General features: G+C 41.3%; 1 protein-coding gene across 3 annotated transcripts in view; it reads right to left on the minus strand.

Moving 5' to 3' along the window:
• The window catches only part of PPARG (peroxisome proliferator activated receptor gamma), a 78,235-nt gene that overhangs the window by 5,805 nt on the left and 47,412 nt on the right, over positions 1-25,018 (minus strand). For all 3 annotated transcript variants that reach the window (XM_057404213.1, XM_057404211.1, XM_057404210.1), the window contains 5 exons: positions 17,732-17,959; positions 15,835-16,004; positions 14,285-14,423; positions 5,560-5,759; positions 1,860-2,310 (listed from right to left, as the gene is read on the minus strand). In XM_057404213.1, coding sequence (XP_057260196.1) covers positions 1,860-2,310; positions 5,560-5,759; positions 14,285-14,423; positions 15,835-16,004; positions 17,732-17,951 — 1,180 coding nt within the window. In that variant the 5' untranslated portion in view covers positions 17,952-17,959. The remainder of the gene's footprint in view (positions 1-1,859; positions 2,311-5,559; positions 5,760-14,284; positions 14,424-15,834; positions 16,005-17,731; positions 17,960-25,018) is intronic.

The raw sequence follows: 25,018 nt of genomic DNA on the forward strand, positions 1-25,018 counted from the left end.
CAAATAACTATCATGTTTTGGTTTTTTTTTGGGAGGAATAAAAAGAGTTCTGAATAAAGACAGTGAGTGAGAGATCTTGGCTATCAAGAAATTAAGGGATTTTCCAAGAAAGGGGTGGTTGATTTTTATATGGATTTATATTTTTATCTGGCTTTCCTTCAGGGTTATTTAAGAACTATTAAAATTGAGTAGTTCTTTATGGACCTCTGTTTGCAAACTATCCTTTAAAAAGAGACTTGCTGATAAACCTGCTTTGACAGAGTCATTTTTTCCTGTAGATCACTGTCCTCCTGAGATCTAACACGTGAGATCAGTTCCATGATACCTGTTCCCTTTAATGCCAACCAGGCATCACCAAAGACCTAGCTTTGCAGGCTGTAAGGTCCCTTTTCTCACTTAGGAGTGGATTTTGAGAGGTCTGTTCCTCATCTGGTAGATTTCATTCTATTAGCAAATGCAAAATATCAGCATGTTTTGGGGGATTATTGCCCCAAGAGGTTTAGATAATTTCTCCTCCCCCATCAAAGCCAACCAAAAATACACCAATAGCATATTTTCCCTTCCTGAATTAATTCAGAGTCCTCAGGGATCATTGTGTTCAAAGGTTTGCACAAGGGAATGGCTCCTGGGAAGCGCACTTGTTTGAAGTGGATTTTAGTTAGTCTAATAAACCAGGTTGTGATACCACATTTTTACTGAGTGAAACACAGTGCCAGGAGTAATTGTGTGTGATTTTACATGAAGGTATAGGTAACAATGCACGCTCAACATGTTTGGTTTCAGAACAATAGCAAGTGGTGGTTGTGTTTGATTGCTTAATCATAATGTAGTAACAACATACTCTGCATTTCTCTGTGGAGGATCTGAATTCAGAGCATTCAGCACATTCCTCCCATTGATAGCTGCAGAATCATTCTAAGCCAAAATACACACAAATCAGTGAGGTAAAATGTTCTTTGTGCGACATCACTAACTCAATGGTATTGGCTGAAGTAAGACCTTCAGTACGACCTGAACTGTGTGTCTTATACCTCAAATTCTCAATGGAGAGGTTTCATAAGTGAACTAAAATTAGTTGGCAGTCAGTAATTCACAAAAGATAATAGCTACATCACCTCGAACCAGATAGAACACACTGACTGTCTTCAAACAAGCTGAAAATTCAGTGCCTTGTTTAATGAAGTGTTAGAATGCATGTAGTCTGAGACCTGGGCCTGCAAGTTCATGTTTGCTAAAGCATAATGCATAAAGATTAATGCAGACAGAGCATCTTAGGAAATACGACCAGAGCAGACACACGATGCCTGCTTTTCTCAGCCATTAAGACAGCATAGTTTTCCTGAGGAATGCATTCTTCCCCTCTTTTATAGGCAAACCAAACCTTGCACGAATGAAAAAAACAACCATCAAAAACCCCATAACAATCCTGGAAGCCAAATTCCCCATCTATTTTGAAATAGTTATGGAGTCAAAGCTATTTGTGTACAATTAGCAAGCCACACAAGCTAATTGCAGGTTAAAACTCTCATGCAGAACTTTTTAACTTTCAGAAGCTCTTGCCAGTGAAATTCCACACTTCCTGTTTTCAGGGAGGCAGGCCTGATTTTGTTTCCTAACTGAATGCACTGCTGACTCAGCAGGCATTTCTAGCTCCAGCATTAATAGCAGGTCATTTACATTCTCACGTTCTACCTGAAACTGAAAAAAGGGCAAACAACATCATGAAAGCTGAAAAGGAATCAAAAGCTATATGTAAATCCAGTCCCATCCTGCAGCATCGAGCATTTTCCTGTTTGCACAGGAACGAAAAGCGTCAATTCTGTTATCTAAAATATCATATCAAACAGGACAGCACTTACCTCCACTTAGTATAATGACAGCTATAAATATTGCCAGGTCACTGTCATCTAATTCCAGTGCATTGAACTTCACAGCAAACTCAAACTTGGGTTCCATAAAGTCACAAAAAGGTTTTCTCAGGCTCTTCAGAAACTCCCGTGTCATGAATCCTTGTCCGTCAGATACAAGAACTCCATCTTTATTCATCAGAGAAGCCAGGAGAGTATATATGATCTCATGGACCCCGTATTTCAGGAGAGTTACTTGATCATTCAGGTCAAGATTCACAAAACCTGGAATGTTCTTGGCAAATTCCGTGATCTCCTGCACTGCCTCCACTGAGCGGAACTGGCATCGCTGGAAGATGCGGATCGCTACCTCTTTGTTCTCCTCCTGCAGTGGGGACACGTGCTTGCACTTGATCTGATCTTCTCCCATCATTAAAGAGTTCATGTCATAAATAACAAATGGCTACAAATAAAAAGAAAAGACAATTTACTTTAAATGTCCTTTCCATGAGCATTTGCCTCCTGAGAAACTGCAGCAGCACACAGAGGTGTCCCTCAGCCAAAACCACTGTGAAGTCTATGAGGAATATAGCAAGAGTAGCTGACCCCAAAGGCTCAAACCTTCATAAAGCTATTAAAATAAATATCCTCACAGTGTTAAAATGATTTACAGAAAGGCCAAATAGTTCTTAGGGCCTTCTCACGTGTTCCGTGAATCCACGTTCTAAACCCAGGGCTTTGGCTGGTACTTTCTCACTAGTTGTGGGAGGGAAGTAAAGGACACGGTTTCAAAATAGCTGTTTTCTTTACCCTTTCTTTTAATTGGTTTTCTTGTTTGTGTGTTTGTTTGACAGAAATTCTGTAACATCTGAATTTGAATTTGGAGTTTGGAACAAGGTTAAAATGTTCCTCCTTTTACCTGAATTTTAATGGCTTCTATAAGCCAGAATCTACCCAGAGAACAGGGCCATGTTTGCACTTCAGATGATATAACTTCTTTTCTATAGAAAGACAGAGTATATTCACTCTTTGATTACTTCCTATACTGTCATGTTCTTTGCAAGTTCTACCCATCTAGAAGATGCTGCAACTAATATCAACTTTGTAGTATTGGTTATCTGATAAATTTAACCTTTTGCTGTTAACTCCTTTAACAAGAACAAAGTTGGGATATATTTAAACTCAAACAAGCCGGCAGTGGGAAAGAAAACAACCAACGTGATACAAACTACAGGAGCACAATTCAGAGCACAGGAATGAGTCTGACTGTGAAATAAACTCAACTGCAATAAATCAATTTTGAGAGCAGACCAGGAGAAGTAGTGCCAGGAAAACTTTTGTTAGGATCTGGAAACAATCTGTTTCTGAATGTGCAGAAGAAGCTCCTGGTTTTAAAGGAACGGGTAAGTGGGGAATTCTTGAATTCATCTGAAGAATCTTTTCCTTGGAGGATAAATGACTAAACAGCTCATTGCTGCACTGAGAACTCTCACTGATGTGGATAGCTTTGTTAACATAGCTGATTAATTAATTTAAATACAATGAGTTATTCAACAAATGGACTAGAGAAATGCATTTTTTAACTTAAGATCCCTTGTGATTACATATCTAATTCATTCTAATGCCTTATTCACGAGTGCTCTCTCTCCTGCTTTTGTGGTCACTATATACTGAAGAACAAGATTCCAAACCAGCCCAAGCCTTCCTAACTGTAGTCAGCAGTCCTCTCCCACAGCATCACCTCCTGGAAGCTCCTACAGTTCTGTTCCTATTGGATTAAACCAGTTTTAAAGTCTTTTCAGGGCTAAATTACGATGGGATTCTTAGAACTGAAATCAGGTACTTTCTTTAGAGCCTGGGGATGCCTTTTGCCACCTGAGGTTACTACTCCCACAGTTCTGCCAATGGAGACTGTGGAAGTGTTTGCTCATCTGCCTCAGGCTAAATCAAACAGAAAGCTCCGACTGCTTTCACTGGGCAGGAGGGAGGGCTGGAAGCCGGCAGTGCTTCCCTAACCAGGAGAGCTGACTGGAAAACAGAGCTCTGGCTGTGAACTGGACCAATAGCATCTGCACAGGATGATTTCAGCTTTCAAAACAGGTTGGTTGAATCAATACTCCACTGCTTACAGGACCAAGGAAAGTGGTGCTGTGACTTTCCCAGTGATGACAGGCAAACATAGCTCCAGCCCCTGAGATCCAGTTGAACAGAGGGGAGGTGTGACACTGTTTTCCTACTTGCACTAGGATTTCAGTGTGAAACTGAACAAATAAACATACAGCACTGAGAAAAGCCAGGAGAAGGAGGTGTCTTTCAAGATGCAGTGCTATTTTGGCATCAGAAAAAGCATTTTATACAGCTCTGTATATATGTGTATGCACACATATGTAAACTAGTGGAATAAAAAGACGAGAGGAAGCTTTTAAAATGCATGTTTCAGTACTAGTAGGTCGTTCCTTTGTTTTCTTTCTAGAAACTCCTAAGTTGGGGCACCAAGTACAACCAAGTCATTAATTTTGTGCATGAACATGTCCTTTAGAAAGAATGTTTCCCAGTGCAGGTACATAGTTATTAGGATCACACTTAAAATCCCTGAACTGCTAAGTTAATTCTTTCCCCTGTTTCTGATATAGAGAGGGAACTGAGAAAACAGTTGGAAAAAGCAGTGCCGCTCAAGTGGACCTACCACAGCAGCTTTCTGCAGAGTAAAGAAACTACGCTGGTTAAACCTTCATACACTCCATGATGAAAGGCTACTCAAATTGTAAGTGTCCACCACATCTGCATTTTGATGCGAGGAGTGCAACCAAATTAGAGACAATATTTGAATTATTATTTTAGCCACCTTTAAAGCCTAAAATGCCTCCAAATTCTTGTCTTTGAAATTATTAAAGAAAATAAACCCCAGTGTCTGTTGTAAAACTGACAATTAAAGATAAACCAAAGCAAGAGTTACCAAACTTGGAAAACTGGTTTTCTTCTTCAGTATTAAAAGAGTGACAAAAATAGAAACCTCCCATAATTATCAGTTATCCTTCTCACTGCTAGAAAAGATTGTTACATATTGCCGGTGAAGTTTCCAAACATATATATCCCTATCCCTTACTTTTCAAAGATTTTCCTGTATGTTCTCCTCAAATCGAAATTGCACCAGCACAGGATGCTGATCTGATCCAAGATAACCCCCTTAAATGCAGGAAGTCATCAAAGCTTCATAAGAATAAGCATCATATTTAAGGCTAGTAATGCTGTTGGCACTGGGAATCGTTTGACACTTAGGAAAAGAGCATTCCTTTGGGAACAGGTAGTACTGATAATAAGCTGTGATAATATGCTGTGATACAGATGTTTGAATTGCATAGCTGCCAATTCCTGAGCGAGATAGCCACCTTAACAGATGATGTGGCAGATAACCTTTGGGGGAAGAGAAGGAAAACGGGAAGAGAGGCTCAGAGAATACAAAAAGGTTAAGGTGACCTTCACATTCTTGTACTGGTTTCAAGTATTTTATTAGGTGAACTTGGAGTTTTTTCAAATAATGTTTACTTATCCTATCTAAAAACATTTCCTGTGTTTCAGACACAGCTTGAAATATGGAACTGCCAACAGCAAAGGGGGGGGGTGGGGGTTTCAAAGATGTGCTGTCTATGTAGTAAATAATTCACTCAAAAGAAAGGCAGAAAAAACCCAAAACAAAACAGAGGGAACTAACTGATTTGTCTGTCGTCTTTCCTGTCAAGATCGCCCTCGCCTTGGCTTTGGTCAGAGGGAAGGACTTTATGTATGAGTCATACAAATGCTTGGCAAGTGCTCGTAGATCAGCAGATTCGGGGTTTAACTGGTCGATGTCGCTGGAAATCTCTGCCAAGAGCTTCTCCTTCTCCGCTTGTGGCATTCGCCCAAACCTGATGGCTGAAGAAGATGACAAGCGATTACTACAGCTATAGTTGCACCTGAAAAAGCACACTTGAATTGCTTTTGATGTCACCTTTTGTTAGGAGCTCTTGAAGCCTTTATTAAAACAGTACTTAGGCAAGCAAGAAAAAGATGATTTTCCCCAGTCATATAGGCAAAACAGCGGAAGTGCTTTAAAGAAATACAAACAAACACATCCCAAAGAGGAAATCGTCTGTGTGCCCAAACAGTAAGGTTACAATATCTTGCTTGGAAATGCAAACCTGAGAGAGTTGCTGAAAACCACTGGTTCTACCTCCAATCTAAATAAACCAGAAAGAATCTTTAAGATATAAAAATCGTGCTGGCTGAGGCTGGGAACCACTTTTCAGCCTTGTATTATTTTGGGCAAATCACTGTATGGAGCTCAGGTTCTTCATTTGTTTAGAAACAAAACACTGCCATGCCTTGCAGGAACAAATTCCTAAATAGTTCAGCACAACTTAGCGTGGCAAGTACTATGAAATGTTACTAAATGAATTAAGGAATGAGAAAGAAGTTGTAAAGGGAATACAAAAACCAGAAAAAAGCTGAGTTCTTGAGTTCTTCATGTAACTCTATGTGCATGCAGTATTGAGAGAACAGGAAATGGTTCTACCTACTCATATGGTCTCACAATTGCTCAATACTGACCAAGGCAGGCTGTAAACCTCCCACTGTGACCCATAAGCCTCCTCCCCAAGACACTCTTCATTCATATGGGGACTGACTTGGAAAATATTTCACATGAGCTGTCAAGATGAAGCCTGATTTATTGCATGATAGTTCAGGAAACAGAATTTGGTTTATTTTACAGAAACAAAACAAAAGAGCATCCAAACAAACAACAGGAGGAAGAGATAAAGGTTTGCATTTTGGCCTTAGAAAGAGAAATATTCTAAATATTTTTGCAGTGATTAGTGTCTTCCTTGGCTAAAGCAAAAGTGCTGTTAAGATCATACATAGGGATGATCATACAGGGAACGTTTCGCTTGGAAACAACCAGCCACTTTCCTTTCATGTGTTTGCTTGCAGTGTGCTGATGGACAAAAATCACACTTCTATTCAAGAGTAATTAGCTGTGCTAAGAAACAACCTCCAAACCCTACTTGTCAGATATACTTATTGATCAGTTCTCTTATTTCATGCCTCTAGAAACAAGGTGGGTTGTTTTTACAACTGCATTACAGCTCTCTGACAGCAGACTCAGTCTCTGAGTGCTGCATGCTCTGTATTTCATATCTGCTCACGTATTCTGTGAGTGTTCAGATGTCAGAATAAAAAGCTTCCTGAGAGGAAGCCATCTCAATGGGTAGAAATTGAGATATTCTTTTTACAGACATTTCCAAGAGCAAAATATTTAAAGAGAAGTTATTAACTTCAGCTTAGTTTCTATGAGGTACTAGAATGGCTCAGACTGACCCCACCCTGAAAACAAGCAGTGTGAAGGGGTGAGCGTATGGTGACATTAGTGATGCACAAAAAACTGATCTCAAACAAAAGGAGAGTTCATATTTGTACTGAGGGTAACTGAAATAATTAAAAGGTTCAGCATAGCTAGAAAGGAATTAAGTCAGCTCCATCTGCTGCCATGAGCACTGTGGCTCAACACTCCTTCGGTACTTTCATTTTGCAGTTCAAATGGATTCTCTCACTAGGAACAATTCTTACTTGTAGTTAACACAAATCCTTTCAGTTTGTTTTTAAAAGCCATGCTCTGGAGGTTGGCAGCACTGAACCTTGCTGTGATCTCTGCATTTAGACATTCCTGAAGATGTAAAATGAACAAAGTCTGAGTGTTCTATGAATTAAATAGAACGAAAACTCACTGAGAATATTTTATAGCATTTACAGATCTTTTTTCTGATACTTAAGGACTGAGTCAATAAAAAGAATCAAACTGGCATCACCATAATAAAGCCAAAATACAGTATTACATAAATATAGTAAGAAGTTGTTATAGGGACAACATGCAGAAATAAAATGTGGGGTTAGGAAGGTGTTAACAATATGGCTAATAAAGGTGTTAAAGGTGAATTAGAAGTCCAGGTCAAACAGTGTGGCCCAGCAATTCGTAACTTCACATCTTCATTAAAGCTCTTATGTTCTTCACTAAACCTGGTTTCAGATGTAACGTTCCTTTCATATTACATTTGTGGAATTCACAAGATGATGTTTTATGATCAATGTATCCACTTTTCAAATGTGCATTTTGCAATAGCTTCATCAGTGTAAAAAAATCCTGTTCTACTTTGATGATTCTGATTGGCATCTTGACAACAAAGTCAACTCCTCAACATCTGGTTTTGAGGAAGAATTGGCAAACTGGAGACCTAAGTGAAGCCTTAGCAAGACTTCTCACACTGTTACTCTTAATCTGGAAAGAAAGCAAGGCAAATATTAGCCTCATGTAAAGAACTTCATAGAAAAGGAAAATCAGAGTTGCCCACGTCTAAAACATTCATCACTTCCAGAAACCTATGAAGTGCAATTTATTATGACCTGAAGTCCTAACACGCAGTAAGAAGTCCTGAGGAGCTCTGAGGATCTATAAGTCCTTGAAGAGATTTCACAATCGGGTCAGGAACGAGGCGTTTTGGGCCAGAAAAATGTTTTGTTATGATAAATCCTACTTGTAAACTATTTTGGTATTGTAGGTGGAATGCATTCATGAAAATATTAAATAGAATGTTATAATATGCATTTTCAACAGCCTGATGTCAACCCTATATGCTCAGTCTGTAAGCACACCAGAAGTATTATGGAAAGAGATGTTGACTGGACACCAGGGTGAGACATGATTCTGGAGAGCTGGGCTTTGCAGAAGCACATTTATAACCTGGAATCTCTCTGGCACAAGAGCCCCTGTCATCAAGGTTATTTTTACAAAGGGGATTAAAAAATGTAGCACAGTATATTCAGTATATTGCTTCCCCTTCCATATTAATGTCTTAATATTAATTTAGCTCTAAAATAATTCATGCATTTCCCCGAGGCATTAAAAACAATAGGAATGTATTTGTTTTTTTCTCTACACCTGCCCCGTGTCAAATATCTACTGAAACATTCATAGTGATGTACCACAGTGCATATACCAGCTATGACACTGCCTAGGAAATAGAACTGTTGAATGGAGAGATTTGATGGCGAAGATAAAGGATTCTCAAACCAGAGATTGTTCTGTCAGTAGAGAGTAACTCAGCTGTGCAATTGTGTTCCTTCAAGGAACAGAAACTGGACTGATGGCAGACACCTTGCTAGAAACTCACATCGGGGGAACAGGCTGGTGCCTGCTTTCTCAAGTAGGTGTGCCAGGATTGAGTGGGATAGTTCCTGGTTTAAAACTTATGGCTGTTTTCCCCTAGCTGTTTCTATCTACTATTGCACTGATACTCCCAGCATCAAATAAGCTTAGTTCTGAGTATGAAACAACAGCATAGTACGTACATGATGTTTTCTGACTATGCTCCTATGTTCCTGCATGTCTCATCTCCTGTCCAAGAGTCTCTTGGGAAGTAAATGACAGTATTTGTGCTAGAAATTTGGTATTGCTAAAGGACATATTGTTGTCTATTCAAAGTTTTCAATAGCTCTAGTGTAGAATTTATAGCAGATGGCAACTTGCTCTGTCTTCATTTTTTTTAATGGAAAATAATATGGAGTTCAGGTGTTTGGGAATCCTGTTTCTGGTGTGCTGATCTATCCTGACCAAAGGATACCAAATTGCCTTAGCACAGTAGGCATGGATTACAAAGCCTAGTGCTTCTAACATTTAGATTGCACTGGAGTTCATCATACTATTAGTAGTTCATTTACTGTGAAGAGTCCTAGAGTAAATGCCCTCTTAGCATTCAGTTTTGGTTTGGCTGTGATGGTGGCACTTGTTTTCCTGCAAAGGGCTTTGAGAACTGTATGAAAAATGCTATAACCCCCAAATACTATTTATTCCTTTGCTGTTTCTTTCAGAGCTCTGCCTTGTTGGAATCAGATTGGATTTTTTATGTGTCTTTAAGAATATGCATAAATCTTATATATACATTCAACCCCCTGGGAACATCAGTGTGAAATCAGAGCATTGCCTTCACTGTGCTAAATTCTATGACTGCAAACACCCTTATTTATAATCTATTTTGGACTCAAAGCCCAAAGTTGCAGAGGAAGACGGTATCAAATGAAAAAGAAACAAAAAGAAACCACAAGGAAACACCAGCACAACTGCCAAAGAGAACCCTGAATTCTATAGCAGGTGTGTTACAATGCTGCGATTACATTGAAAGAAAATTCACACATGTATCATTGTACAGTCAACTGGGTTCTAAGCACTAACTTCCATTCTGGAATGCTTGTGTGCTGCACTCAGAGTGCAGTCAGATACAGCAAACGCTGCTCACAGCACACACAGCTCTCACAGCAGGGTCATGGCAGTGCCAACCCGCTGCTATCGCTGCGTGCAGGGGCTGATAGCTAATCCCATCAGTGTAACGGGGTTATCTCTTACTGGCCTGAGCCACCCAGCACTGGTTTGTCAGCACAAAGGATTGCCAGCTATCAGATCAGGGGTGGCGTTCAGCAAGACACCAGTGCTGGCAGCTTGCATCCAGCAGATAGGACCAAGTCTTCTGCTAAACATGTGAATTGACTGCACTAAGAATGGAAAGGAGCTCTTGCCGTTTTCAGCCCTACATAAACCATTAGGTTTATGTTGCCTGCCATTGTAACATCAGACTTCTACATAATGTAGCTCAGTAACACTGGAGCCCCTCAGGAATCTCAGCATTCTTTCTAGTGCTTAGTGTGTGAAAACTGTGCCTGGGGGAAGGTTTGTTCCACCTCTCTGGTTCTGTACGGATGGTATGATTATTGGCGATCTCTCTTTCCACATGTGTTTGTTTCTTTCTAAACGGGTGATCCATGCTTAAACATCATCCTTATATCATGAACACCTGTGCCCTGGAAGGCTTCTGCTGTAAGTCAGGAATTCTGAGCATAGTTTCCTAAAAAAAAAGGTGATCAAGACCCAAAGGTCTATGTTGTCAAATATTATAATTAACTTTGTTAGTGACTAGTTACGAATCAAACATTTTTTATCCTATAATTTGATGGGCAAAAGGATAGTTATCGTTTGGTTTTAATGTTTAGAATGTGTTTTATAAAGATGCTATTAGTTGCAGCAGGTACTGTTCAATGTTTGCTAGCATTGTAGGCAAAATGTGGGGCAAAATTCAGTTTGTGGTACTGGCCTGATAGCTTCCTGTTGGAGAAGTCACTCTCATTTTCAGGGACTGAGACTAAAGTCAGGGAGAGGTCAGGCACCAGGAGGGTTACAGAAGGAATTTGGAACATGGGATGTTGGGCGAGAGCAGAGGTAGGACACACTGATTGTACTTAGAGAGGTCAGGGTGGAAAAAGGAGAGTTCACAGGCTGGATAAGAATTCACAGCATTTCTGGTGGCTGAGGAAGATTTCAAGGATGGGTGGAATCCTTTTCTGCTTCTCTCTCAATCTCCCTCCTGTGACCCTGGTCTCATCTTCCATTTCCTGGCCCACTCATCCTCCTTGTTACTCTTATCTTCTCTCTCCTCCATCTACTCTCACAGCAAGCCCAGCTTCCTTATCTCCAGGGAGCCTGGGAAGTGAATCAAGGCAGGATCTGTAGGAGGGGGAAGAGCATGGACAAGCCAGCAAGCTGGTATAAGAGACCTGGAAGCGTGGCTTGCTGCTCTCACTGCAGGGGTGGAAGGGCTTCAGATGGCAATTGCTTCCACAGTAATAGCAGATCCTGAAAGTTTAGGCACGTGCTGGAACACGAGATCTCACTCTTTCCTTTGCCAGTTATTTCCTTTACTTGTGTTTAGAGTTTTCTCCAAATGTCAGTGCCATAAAGCCAACAGTGAACATAGTAAGACACTACACACTACCTTATACCCTTTGCCTTTCTGTGGAAAAACTGGAATATTTATCTTTACACCACATTTTACAGCTTGCAGAAGTCTCTGTACCTACTCACAGACTGTTCTGTATAGCACTTGGTTCCTCTGATTGACTAAATTGCTTCTGAGCTCAAATAAGTCCCCAAATAGACTGTAAGCACAGCTTCCTGCACTAGAAACATGAGGTAAAGCCTGGGTGCATGCCTGTCTGGGTTCACTGGAGGCATGTGCCCAGACTGAGCAGTTCATTGCTCCCAGCACTGATGATAAAGCCCTATTGCCATGTGTGCTCTTCTTTACAGTAGTTGCTTTTGTATAAATAGCGGCTTTGAGGAGAAGAGAAATGAATGAGTTTTCTAACATACAAGCCCCAAGCTTCTGCTTAGTGGTACTTCAGCACACAATGTGAGCAACTAAGGGTTAAACACAGAGCAGCACTGTGGCTGGAGAAGGAAAGGAAAACAATATTCAAGGCATGAGAACTCTACTGTCTTCTTTAACCTTCAGCCAAGTGGTATGTGGCGTTCCTACGTGAAAAAATGTGGCTGTAGCTGCTAAGGTCTCCCTGCATTCTCTGCTTCTCTAAGCCCCTCTTCATGTTGCAATAGTGTATCTATGCACAGACAGGCATAGGTTGGAACCCTCAGGCACAAATAATCCACATTCTCATTTGAAATGCAGCTAATTTCACTACCCAAATGGGTAAAGAAGTGTAACATAAAATGTGTTTGTGTGTCATGGGCAACACCCACTGTTGTGTTTCTGGATGCTTCTTTATGCAGCACTGGGTCTTCAAAGGTGAAATTCAGTTCTTTTTGTAAGCCTGATTGTTTATAAATGATGGAGGAACGAGGGTGTTTCATGCTATGCCATGAAACCAGAGTGGGTAGAAAAGGCAACAATACTTGACTACAAACACTCCTGACTCCCTGTTAGGTGAGAGCAAACAGCAGTGTTCCTTTAAGCCCTGGGACACATGGCTTTGCCCCTTCCCAGACCCACACCCCGCTGGTGCCGCAGCTCCTGCCTTGGCAGTGGCTGAGCAGAAGAACTGGGAGGGGAAGCGTTAGTTTGAAAAGTATTTCTTGGGGCCTTTATGTTACAAAGCCAGAGGGAACGGTCCCGTTCCCCTTCTTGGTAGGGCTGCACATGGTTCCCATTGACAGAACTGGGAGCTGTGTTGCTAGGTTGTAAATTTGGCATGCACCTTGAAAAGCATCATAATAAACTCTGCTGAATTACTATAAGAATACCCACAGTAGCATTTCAAAATTAGATTTATGTTAAAGTGTTGCTGTTGCACCCCAGGAACTTGAAAGCAAAACATTTCCCATACGCGTTATTCCCATACAATACATTCAGTGCCTGTATTAACTTTGCAAACCACAGTTAAGCTTTCCTCTTGGGGACAGTACGCTCATTTTTTATATTGAAAATAATGAAAGGTCTAAAAAACCACAGAGAAGTTATTTTCCCAGTCATGTTTGCCATTTTTTACCCTTAGAATTACATAAGTCTCTGTTATGACATTTAATTCCTGTTTTTACTCCACTTTGCCAAAGCAAGGCAGCAAAGAATCTTCATTATGTGTTCCTTTGCAAACATTCATAACTATTTCCACATGAACTGATTTGTTAATTTTAAAGTTCAGGAGGACTTTCTTCTGAATTCTATGCAAGAGAGCAGGATCGTGATACACTTCATGCTATTTGCTTACCTACTGTAAAGAAGGCAATCACAGTCTCATACCCAATGGCAAACACCTTTGCTATGTAAGACTGTGACATATTCAGAATGGAAATGCTGCTCACAGTTCACAGATGGGGGGGGGGGGATGTTCACCTCCGGGTGGGGGAGAGGGCAGAGAGCATGTATTGCACAGGAATCACAGCCGGACACACTATGCGATGGGAGGCTGACAGCTGAATGGGCATGCTCAGAAACACTGCACTCCTGCTTACCACACATTGGAATCTATGCCCAGATGTGGGTATCCTAGGAAGGAGGAGGAGGAGAGGGGTTTGTAAACCAGTACAGAGTCCGGCCCATTCATCTAAAGTATGTTGTGTCCTAGTATGAGGAAGTGTTAACTTAGTGATGCTGACAGACCTCAGTAAGTGTCCTATGCATCAAATTCAAGTTGTTATTCACAATGTTTCAGTAAAGTCTCTAGTCCATTTTTTCACGTTTAGATTGAGCTCCAGGATGCCAAACAGTCTCGTCAGAAAACAAGACAATGGACTGAAAAACAGCAATAACACTAGGAATACGGTCAGGAAGAACAACCAGCAGTGTAACAGGCAAGAATAGTGCAGGGTAAAACCAGCTCATGTGTTGTATTATGTATTATATTGAGAAGTGCGGATCTCTACCCATCTGATTTCTATATTGAAAGCAATCTTCAGTCTTACACAATCCTGGACTCAGAGGCAGTCTCTGTGATAGCATTTCTAAACTGCCTCACGTAAAGATACATGAGACTGCAGATGTCACAGCAGCACCCTCAGTGACCGTATTAACGTTTCATGTTATTTTTCAGTTGAAACATCATTAACGCACGCTGCGTGCACTTACCGTTATGTGACATTCCAACGGCAAGGCATTTCTGGAACCTGCAGTATTGACATTTATTCCTGCTTTTTTTGTGGATGCGGCAGTTCAGGTCACACCTGTCATAGATCAGCTTTAACCTGATGGTTCTTCGAAAAAAGCCCTGCAATCAACACAGAAGCACGTAAGAGGACACCAGAAACTGCAGTGTCATCACCTCACCTCCCCTGTGAGGATAAACCCAAAGCACCTTTCAGGACACACACTGAAGCTAACTTCGGTTTGGGCAGCTTTCCAAAGGAAGCAAGGCTCATGTGATCTGTGTCTGCTCCTCCGTGTGCTCCTGTTCGGATCTCATTAGCCATTTGCAACCTAGTTGGATGGAGGGGAACTGGGGAAGCTCATGGGGATCGGCAGGGTTTAAAGGACACAAGCTGGGAGCTCTACAGAACACTGTACCAAAGGAAGCCAAGCTCCATTCGTTCCACTGCTCATGGACAACTTGTTATGAAGTGACATTTTAGATTCACTAACAGGGGAGGAAGCTTTTCATAAATCACTGCCAACCAGAAATTCTGCCAACAGCAATTCGAGCTCAGGTGAACTGGTCACATTATGGGGTATTGTCTCCTGACAGTTTAAAGATGCTTTCCCACATCACTCAGAATCGATTAATAAATTTTACCCAAATTTACCTGCATTTGTCCCTTGTAACAATGAAGGTTTTCCTCACAATAAATGATATCAATAAATAAGTCACTGTAATTTAATTAATTAACAACGTACTTATTGCTTTATGTGTTCCTAATTCAGAGCTATATGTTTTATTTCAGCTCTGCACTGGGTCTTTCCTATTAGTTCATTTCCTCTAGATATTGAAAACAGAGAAGATGAGAATTTGATGTTAAACACTGTAATATTTTTCTTCGAGCTGAATGAATTATTATTCATTTCTTTCTCTGGCATTTCTTCTCTCACTCTTGAGGAAGGTTGAATCTTTACACCATTCATTTGGCCTTTTTGTGTTACAAACACTAAATGCCATTGACATAAAAAAAAAGCTGGTGGAGTTTTAAAGCGGAAAACCACATTCTTCCATTCCATTAGACTTTTCCATAGTCATCTAGAAATGTGTGAATTGGGTGAGGAAACCCTAATCAATCAGAATAACAGTCTGAAGTTTAAATTGTTCAGAGGACTGAGCTTTGGAGTTCAGCACGAGTCTGCTTTTGCTGCATGCTATGAATTCAGATTCTGCAATTGATCTCCAAGACAGCAGGAATTAACTAGAATTGCACAATTGCCAAAAGTAGAAGAAATGCACAAGAAATTACAATAGATCAGTAACATAATAAAAAAAGCAAATTATATTTAAAACCCCTCCTCCTACGAAGTCATAAAGTATCTGCAGTCTGTGGGGAACAGGCGGTCCTTTCCAACCCGAACTGTTCTGTGATTCTATGACTGTACTTCAAGAACTAAAGCTGTTCATAAAAGCACAGACCTCTGATTTTACCAAGGGATTATTCAGTATCCAGTCTTCCTTCAGAAGAGCCACTTTTGTGACAACTCACCTTGCAACCTTCGCAGGCATGCACACCATAATGAAACCCCGAGGCCTTGTCCCCGCACACACGGCATTCAATGGCCATAAGGGAGTTGGAAGTCTCCTCCTGAGGCTTGTTGTACAGCTGAACCTTTTCTGAAAAATAGGGTGGGGAAGGAGGCTCCATTTTGATTGCACCTGTGTGTAAAGAAGAGAGAAACTCAAATTATAATTAAACATATATAGGAAGAAACAAGGAATAATCCCAAGCAATCACAGTGAACATACCAGAGTCATAGCTCTGCTTCATAATACAAAATGAGTAGTAAACAGAGGACGTAAAGGGATGTAAACTGGAAGCCACTGTGTCAGGGCCAGTACATAGGCTGAAAAACCTGGAAGAGGCAGATTCTGATGTTGAATGTGCATTACAGATCCAGTTTTCAGCTCTGGAGGGTGGAACGATTGGAAGAAAGGGATATAAAAACGTATCTATGGAGACCTCATACTTGAAGGGCCTTCCAGTATCTAACCTGGTTGCATTACTTTGAGGTATTCAGAGCTACTGCAGGGAGATGGGCTGGAGTTGCTAATCTTGTCAAAAAAAATCATGTAAGTACCTACACACTGAATAATAGATAATTGGATAATATTGGATATTTAAAGAAATTGAGCTGTCCTGGGGAACACTTTGGATGCAGTTTAGAGATGCATCTTCTCTTCTGAAAGCTTCTCATTGAGAGAGCAATTGAATATCAAACAAGCTCAAACAACCAAATATTAGGTCCTTAAATCAGTTACTGGTCATAGAAGCCTCAGAAATGATCTAAGTGCCACAGTGTTACAAAAGGATGAATGTTTTTCTCTTCCAGACTGGCTACATCGTACAAACTAGAAACCTTTCTTTCATACCCAAACTAGGAAGAAAGAAGAAAAGAGGAAATTTAATTAAAGATGACAAGGATTTATCCTACCTCGGCTCTACCGTACCCTACCTTGTTATTGGAGTGTTATGGACAGTTCTAACTGAACAAAAGGAAAAGAAATGCTTAGCTGGGAAAATGTCTTAATGTATTACATACGCAACCGAGAGGTACCCAGCACCTGCTTCCCTGTGCAGCCAGAATTAAACACCACAGGATCCCTAGCAGGAATACCCTTGAAGAATTCCTGGACGGATTGCTACAAGCAAAAGTAAAAGTGATGTCAAATCCAAGTAGGCTGAATGGATCTTTCAGACAGTTCCAGGCGCAGCAACCTCACGTCCCTCCTTGGAGCAGGGATGTGCAGCGACAGCTCACTTAAAAATGGTACACTTCTTAAAAGGAGCGTTCTCTCTTAGTTTTTTACTGTAACTGAAAAGAGCAGCACTGTTCCTAGTCCATAACTAGTCCCAGCCTATGGAGCCTCAAGCATTAGGGACACTGATAAAGGTTAGACCAAAGCTGTGACTCAGGTGTAGCCAATAGCTCTACTCCATCACTTTCTTAGGCCGGTTGGCATTTCAAAGCTACACATATGAATTAGTAATATGCTGTGTAGGCTGGGGCATTTTTTAACATCCAGGATACTTATTCTGCACCATGTGCATAGAGCTTCAAAGAACAATTTACACATAAGGTACTTGAATAGGAAACTGGAAGCTTAAGAAAAAAATGGTGGGGTTCATGTGTCTAATAAAAAACATTTAATGTCATTTTAGCTACCTTATGATACCCTACCCAACCTCCAACTGCTGCTCTGGAAGGGTGAAGGGCTGAGGGCTGCTGTATGTATTCTCTCTTTCCTATCTGCCTATGGTGACACAGGATACAGCAGTTAAGTCACCTGAATACTTCTACAGCCTTTGGCTGGCAGGACACTTTCCAGAGAATGGAGCAGATATGAGCATGAAGGAAATACAGTTTTTAAAACCAAAAGCATACTTTGGCAATCCTGGAGCTTGATATCGTATTTATAATCCATGCTTGTCTGATCGCTTCTTGCAAGAGGAATATCTTCATAGTGTGGTGAAGAAATGCTTGAAAAATCAACGGTGGTAAACGGCTTTATGTCGAAGGAATGTGTGTGATCTTCCATTGCAGACAGATCCACGGGGCTAATTCCAAAATTCATGGGCCAAAACGGCATTTCTGTGTCAACCATTGTAGCCCCTGAAAACAGAAAGACAGACATTTTGAAAGAGACTAGTTATCTCTGTGAGAAGTTCAGGTCCAAAGGGGTGAGGTTCAAACCCTCAATCAGGTGCAGGTTTAGGCCCCATCTATCATTTGCCATGGGTTTGGCACCATACAACGTACTAGGGCTTATAGTAACATTGCGTGGCTAACACTGAGCAGTTAACCCAGCTTTGAGGTGGCTCTTAGGGAGGCTCTGCCAGCTCAAGCCGTAAGAGCAAATGAGATGTTCTGACATCCCGGCCTCAAGCTAACCTTAGAACAGAACAACCGGAGAAGAGAAGGCTCAGGGGGGGCCTTATTGCTCTCTAAAACTACCTGAAATGGAGCCAGGAGGGGGCTGGTCTCCGCTCCCAAGGAACAGGGGATGGGACAAGAGGAAATGGCCTCAAGCTGTGTCAGGCAGGTTTAGATGGGGCTGAGGAACAATCCTTCCCCAAAGGGTGCTCAGGCCCAGGGCAGTCCTGGAGTCACTGTCCTTGGAAGTGTTCACAAACTGTGTAGACAAAGCCCTCCGTGCCATGGGTTAGTGGTGGCCTTGGCAGTGCTTGGGAACAGTTGGACTGGATGAGCTTAAAGGTCTTTTCCAACCTGGGTGATTGCATGGCTGTCTTCAGCATCCTGCTGGGCTGGACTGAACTGATCTGTTCTTCAGAAGGCAGCACAGATAGTTAGTGGGCTCACAGAACTGTGCTTAGGTGAATAACTCACAAAACCAGAGGGGAAAAATAACCAACTCACTAAGTGTGAATGGGCAGATGAAATACAGTTTTACTTGGCTATTTTGTACAATATGTATGTACTTTAGTAAGCATGCAAGTCATTTAAAACAAAAACAACACCCCCCCAAACCCAAAGACAGGTACCACTGATTTTAACTGCATCTCTCAATGGTGTGCAGATGAACAGAATCGGAACTCTTCTACAGCTAGTTTTGCAGCTTTTTAAATTCTAATCACTCTCCCCAAGTGCCTGAAAACCTGAGGGATTTCTACACTAAGAAAAAATTAAAAAGGAGTTGGTGGTTTTCCTCCAAATAACCAGAAAAGTTTGAAATCTTCCCTCATTCAAGTGTGTCAAAAGCTTTATCCCAGAGTCTTCAACCCAAGCCCCAAGGAGCTTCCATTTCTGACTTCCCACATTCTAGATCTCCTTGTGCACATCTTGAAAGCAGTAAACAAATCAAAAGCTTCCATCTGCAAAAATGGTCAGCAAATCAAGTGCAATGAGACTGAGATTTAAAGAGTTTTTCTGAGTCCTCTTCTGACACTTGGATGACCAAAATCCTTGATTCAGATGTATTTCAGCTGTAAAGGCTGTAAGTAACAGCAAGTGTAAACCACTGCTTTATAACCAGGGTTTGTCTTTCGCTTTCCATCATTTATAAAAAGAACATTCTGATCTAAAAATAGAGTTGATGTGAAGGAACCTCATTGACTTGGTCCCTTTGGCTGTTTAATTTGGACTTTAGACCCAATCAGGTAAATAGCCTTTAACCTCTAGATAACAGGAACTTTGATTTGATCCACTTTGAATCAAAACTACTTTGTCACACTGCCACAACTGTTGCAAAATGAGTATCATGGGACAGACCTGCTCTGTAACACTGAGATCATCCTCTGTTTTGACAGGCCTGCAGGTAAGTAATTCCATGACTGTCCTCCCCATCAACTGCACTGAGGTGCTAAGGTAGTAATGGCTAGAAAGGGTTACAGTTCTCTTGATCTTCCCTCAGGGAAGTCACCCTCATTCTTCCACCTTAAGGACTTGCAGCACAACCTTTTCATCCTACCTTGGCCACAACAAAGGTTGTAAAATACCTTTCTTATTTTTACATTTCAATTCAGAAATTCTCACTGCAGTACTTACAAAAGGGATGCTACTCTATCCCATGCTGTGCAACATATGTGCTGCCTCTAGGAGAACAAAATGGGACCCTATAGCTCCATACTGCCACTCCTACTACTATGTGACTGATGAAGTAGTCCTGTAGAGCAAAGTGTTGAGGGCTCACCATTGGCAAGGTTAGCCCAACGCTCCGCAGCTGTTTGCCTTCCCAAAGGCGTCAGCCATCGGAAGGGAAGTGCAGGCTCATGTCACCCCTAATGAAAGCAAGACCTGCCCACAAGAAAAAATCAGAACTTCTAACTGCCACGAGGGAAAGTTACCCTGTGAGAGTACGTGACAGGTTGTCAGAGTACCTTGGAGTTACACAGTCTGCTCCAAACAGTCAAGTGTTCTGGAAGCATGACGTGCAAATCCCTGGCCATCAACACTGGGAGCTGTCCTCATTAAACACACTTGCAAATAAAGCAGTAAAATAGAACAGACTCCTTCCTAAGAGGCCTTTAAAACAATTAAATCAAATCAACAAACATCTACATTTAAGCATCGGCTTATAGTCCTTTAAACATTGAGAGCTATGTCCACTGTGTATGTGGAGGGCTGCCACAAGGGTGGATGAAGAATGCCTGCAGGCCTGGCCCCAGTTATAGCCCCAGTTCATCCTGTGCAGCCCACAGGACTCAATACACCCAGGTGCACCCATGAGGTTCCTGTGAGGCCAAGACACAAGTGCAGGCATCCTCAAGAGGCAGAAGGACTCCTACTGACACCTGCCCTTGCACGGACACCTCCCCTGCACTAAAGGAGCTGAGGAGGTTTCAGTACGAGCCTGAAGGCAAGCGCAAGCTGAAGTCGGTCACCCACTGAATGATACCCTGAATGGCTGCCATTGAGCTCCACTGCTCTATTACACACAAAGCAGATGTTAAAATGAGTGTTCCTGCATCATCCATAAAACCTCTGTGAAGGCATCCTCACAGCCCTGAGGCATTATCACTTTGTATTCTCAATCTGCAAACCGCTGCCAGCTAAACAGCAGGTTAAAGTTGGTCTATATTTCACTTTATAACACAGGGAACAACTGGGATGTTTTGGAGAAATTGATTATGTACAATGTGATTAATCCCGTGAAGCTCCCGAACCATTAGAAGACAATGTGTGCTTGACATTCACTATGTACAGATAGACACACCACAGCTTGGAAAGACTCCGAGAAGCATGTAAAGCCCAGAGGTCTGGCTTGCAGGGCACAGGCTCTGAAAGGTGAGAGGGGACAGTAACTCCTTAGCATGTTGTGCTTTCACAGCACAGCCTGCTTGTTTCAGCAAAGTCTACCCGTAACCAGAGGAGTTTCAGGGGAAAGGTATTTCTAGCACAGAACTGTGGATTTTTACTAGGTTTTAGGAGAAGCAAAACAAAATACATAACAAGTAACCTGTTGTTTTAACACTCAGCATGAGCGGCTGTGTTTCGTGCATGCTGGTTTTTCACTACTAACTGTTGTTTGTTTCTCCTGTGCATCTGTTCACATCACACACACACTCTGTGAGCTGGGGATAGAGGAAATACAAATGCCTAAAGTAAACTGAAGGGCAAACCAGGACATTTGGGTGCACCCATCAGCTGCCACAGGGCGCAAAGTAATTCCATTTTATGCTACTCATATTTCCAATCTAAGGTCATAAAATCTGGACTCAGAAGCCATTTACAGCCCTTCAAGGAAAAGCCTATAAACTCCACCCCTTCCAGAGGTGAACATCCCATGCACAACCAGTAATAGCAGCTTTTCTGATCTGCAGGCAACTAAAAAAGATTTGCTAAATTGTTCCATACCAAGAAATGTCTACTTAGAGGTTTGAAAAATCATTATGTTCATAGAATCCAGCCTGGTTTGGGTTGGGTTGGAAGGGACCTTAAAGCTCATCCAGTCCCACGGGCAGGGACCCCTTCCACTAGAGCAGCTTGCTCCAAGCCCCTGTGTCCAGCCTGGCCTTGAACACTGCCAGGGATGGGGCAGCCACAGCTTCTCTGGGCACCCTGTGCCAGCGCCTCAGCACCCTCACAGGGAAGAGCTTCTGCCTTAGATCTAACCTGAAATTATTCTGTTGTCCATATTATAATTCTGTCTACAGTATCCTCAAAGACAGGTAACAATGATACTGTGCATGTGCACATGCACAGAAGTGTGTGTATCTGAAGCCTCCCATTGAAGTATAAGGTTCTGACATGATAAAATGCCTTGAGTAGATAGGATTGACTCAACACGAAGAAGGGTTTGCCTGTACCTGAGCTGCTTTCCTTACACTGGAAACAGTTACCTTTGGCTGTACTGTAAATCCCACTTGACAAGGCCTTAGCTCTGCTCAATTTACATGAATTTCATTCCCACTCCCAGTGCAGCATCAACCTGGGAGGGCTCACAAACATAGAACTTTTAATCTAACCACAGGGAAACATTCTGCCTCTCAGGCCTTGCAGATCAGGGGAGTACCTCTCTTGTGAGGGCCACAGCATTCTCCAGCAGCAGCACCACAAGACAGGACGAGACGGTGTTTATAGGCATGCATGTCTACATGGGCAGAAGTGGAGAACGTGTGGCTTCTACCTCGTCTTGGCTTCCCCACTGCTATATAACATAAAGCAGATTTGGTGCTCTACCCAGCGGCAGGGAGGATACTTCTACTACTTACTATGACACCTGTGCAAAGGGGTGGTAAAGGTTTATTGTCTTACTCGATTTCATGCAACAAAAAGACTAAAATGTTTGGCTTTCTCTCATTATGCACATATTTCTGATTTGTTTTGCTCAAGAAAAAGAAATGTATAAAGCAGCAATGTGACCTGGCATACAGATACACCACTCACTGCCTGTTTCTCGAAGACACCAGTAAATCCAAAGTTGCTAAAGGAATCCTGAAGCTGTCAGTGCAATAGATTCTGTACTGTGAGTATATCTGTGGTCAAATTAAGCACAAGACAGTTGTTTTGTGTTTCTCCATTTCTGGACAACAAGATGCATATTATAGCATTTCTTTAGACAATAAAACAATGCTCCCAGATAAATACTATTCATAATAATTTCTGAATGATGACAGTTTCAGGTTTGCTGTGTTGGGTATGAAAATCAAGGTGTTTCATTGCAGTTATAAAGTTCAAATCCTCACATGTAACGGCTAAGTCTTGGATTATGCAGACCTTGTTCAATTTACTGAAACCTTCTATTACACTGGAAACAAAATGGATTTTACTATTCAGACTAACTTAGATTGTGAATACTACAATGAAGTGCTGATTTTATTCCTGCGTTACTGAAAACTAAAGTGAAAACTGTGCCTATGTTTAAGAGTTTACAAATATTTCTATTCTGCATATAACTTTTCTTGATTTCTGCTGTGATTCTGTCTTTTTCCCTCCCCATAAAATGCGAATGCCAACATTGCCCTCTGGAAAACCTAAAAGTTAACATAAATAATGGTAGTCTTCTCATGGCTTTTTGGGAAAATGAAACCAACACCCAAACAGGCAAGCACCAAAACACCTAAAGCAGAACTCGAATCCCCAGACTACTCCAGAATCCTTTCCTAATGCTCACACACTCTCATGTGAGATCCAGGTAATAAAAAGATAACCTATATTGATCAAAATGATTTTCATGTGCAAAAATCATTCTCAGCTAGCCAAAGGCGACGCAGATAGGCAGCAGAGATGTTATTCACATGAAGTCAGATGAATATGCTTTAGTATTTAAATCATCAAAAAGAGCAGAAGTGGAAGAGAGAATCTGTTGAGATAATGTTACACAAGATATGAAACCAGTCTTTATAACTCCCTTGACTTTCATTTAATCTCAGGTAGCCAACTGCTAACTATTATCTACAAGGAAGCAAAGGAAGGCATATGAACTCATGCGACCCATCTGTATCAACTGCCAGCCACAGCAACAGCTTACACTTGATTAACATGGTGCTGACTGTGAGAAGCAGCATCTCATTCAGCTGCTTCACGCAGGAGCAAATTATTTCCAGTTCATAAGAAAGTTATTTGGTGCATTTGTCATCTTAGGAAAACATGAAGTATAACATAAGAGATTATCATGGTATGAAAAACATCTTGGATCACAAGCTCCTCTCTACCATAAACACTGCCTGTGCTCAGTTAACCTGAAGGGCCTGTTGCACTACATTCTAGACACGCTCTTTCCAGACAAAACTACCAAAATATGACCCTAGAGGTATTTAATGAAGCAACCAGAACATCCTAACCTCGGATGAGATGCAGAAAATCAGAGGGGAAAAAAAAACAGTTGAAGCTTTGAAACATTACTGAAATCAAAGCAATGGCATAACTACACTACCCCGACAGGTATAAATATGGATAAATACATACATAGTGTAAATCTATTTTTATTTTTTAAATTAAAACATATTTCATGGAATAGTTTGGAAACAGTTTGATCCGCTGAATCACAAACCTTCATTTGTCTTTCAGGAGAGAATGCTGCAAAAGGGCTCTAAGAAGAGAAGGGACAGTCTCATGACAAAACTGTTGCATTCCCTTTCAATAACTCAGTTCTTTCATTGCCTCTGACACAGAAATTCGATGTGGCAATGGACAAGTAGCTCAAGCCAACATTTTCATCAGTGCTGTTTTCAGGTCCTCAATGTGAGGCATAGGGTCTGGCGATACACTGTGTTCAGAAAGTGATGAACTGGTGTCTCTGGAAGGTGGAGAGAGTCACCATTGTAGTAAGACTTGGAAAAACAGCATCACTTTGTCCTATTCTTCTGGTTATTTAGAGAAAGTTGCATCATTTTACTGCATTTACTTTTTCCTGGAGAAAAAGAAATGCTCTGACTTTTGTCTCAGTTCTCCACTTGTGCAGGGAAAGAATATTACCTTTCCCCTCCTGTTCTCTGTGTTACCATTAAAACAGCCATCTTCTTCAGCAGAGATGGTATTACTCTACAAAGTTTTGATATTCCTGAGTATGTCTGAGTACAATGAAGCTTTAAGCTTACCTGCTTCAATCGCAAAAATGATATATTGTTCATTCATAGCATCTGTTGTTATAGCGGACTTTATCTGATAGCATTTGCATAAAATAAACTAATTTTATTTTAGATAAACCAAAGTATGTGCTTTTTTTTTGCTGTCTTTCAATGACTTAAAGCACCTGGACATAGTCCTTTT

This window comes from Pezoporus wallicus, unplaced genomic scaffold (assembly GCF_028554395.1).
Source record: "Pezoporus wallicus isolate ANWC-B61680 ecotype Strahan unplaced genomic scaffold, APGP_CSIRO_Pwel_v1 contig_5935, whole genome shotgun sequence".
NCBI classification, from domain to species: Eukaryota; Metazoa; Chordata; class Aves; order Psittaciformes; family Psittacidae; genus Pezoporus; species Pezoporus wallicus.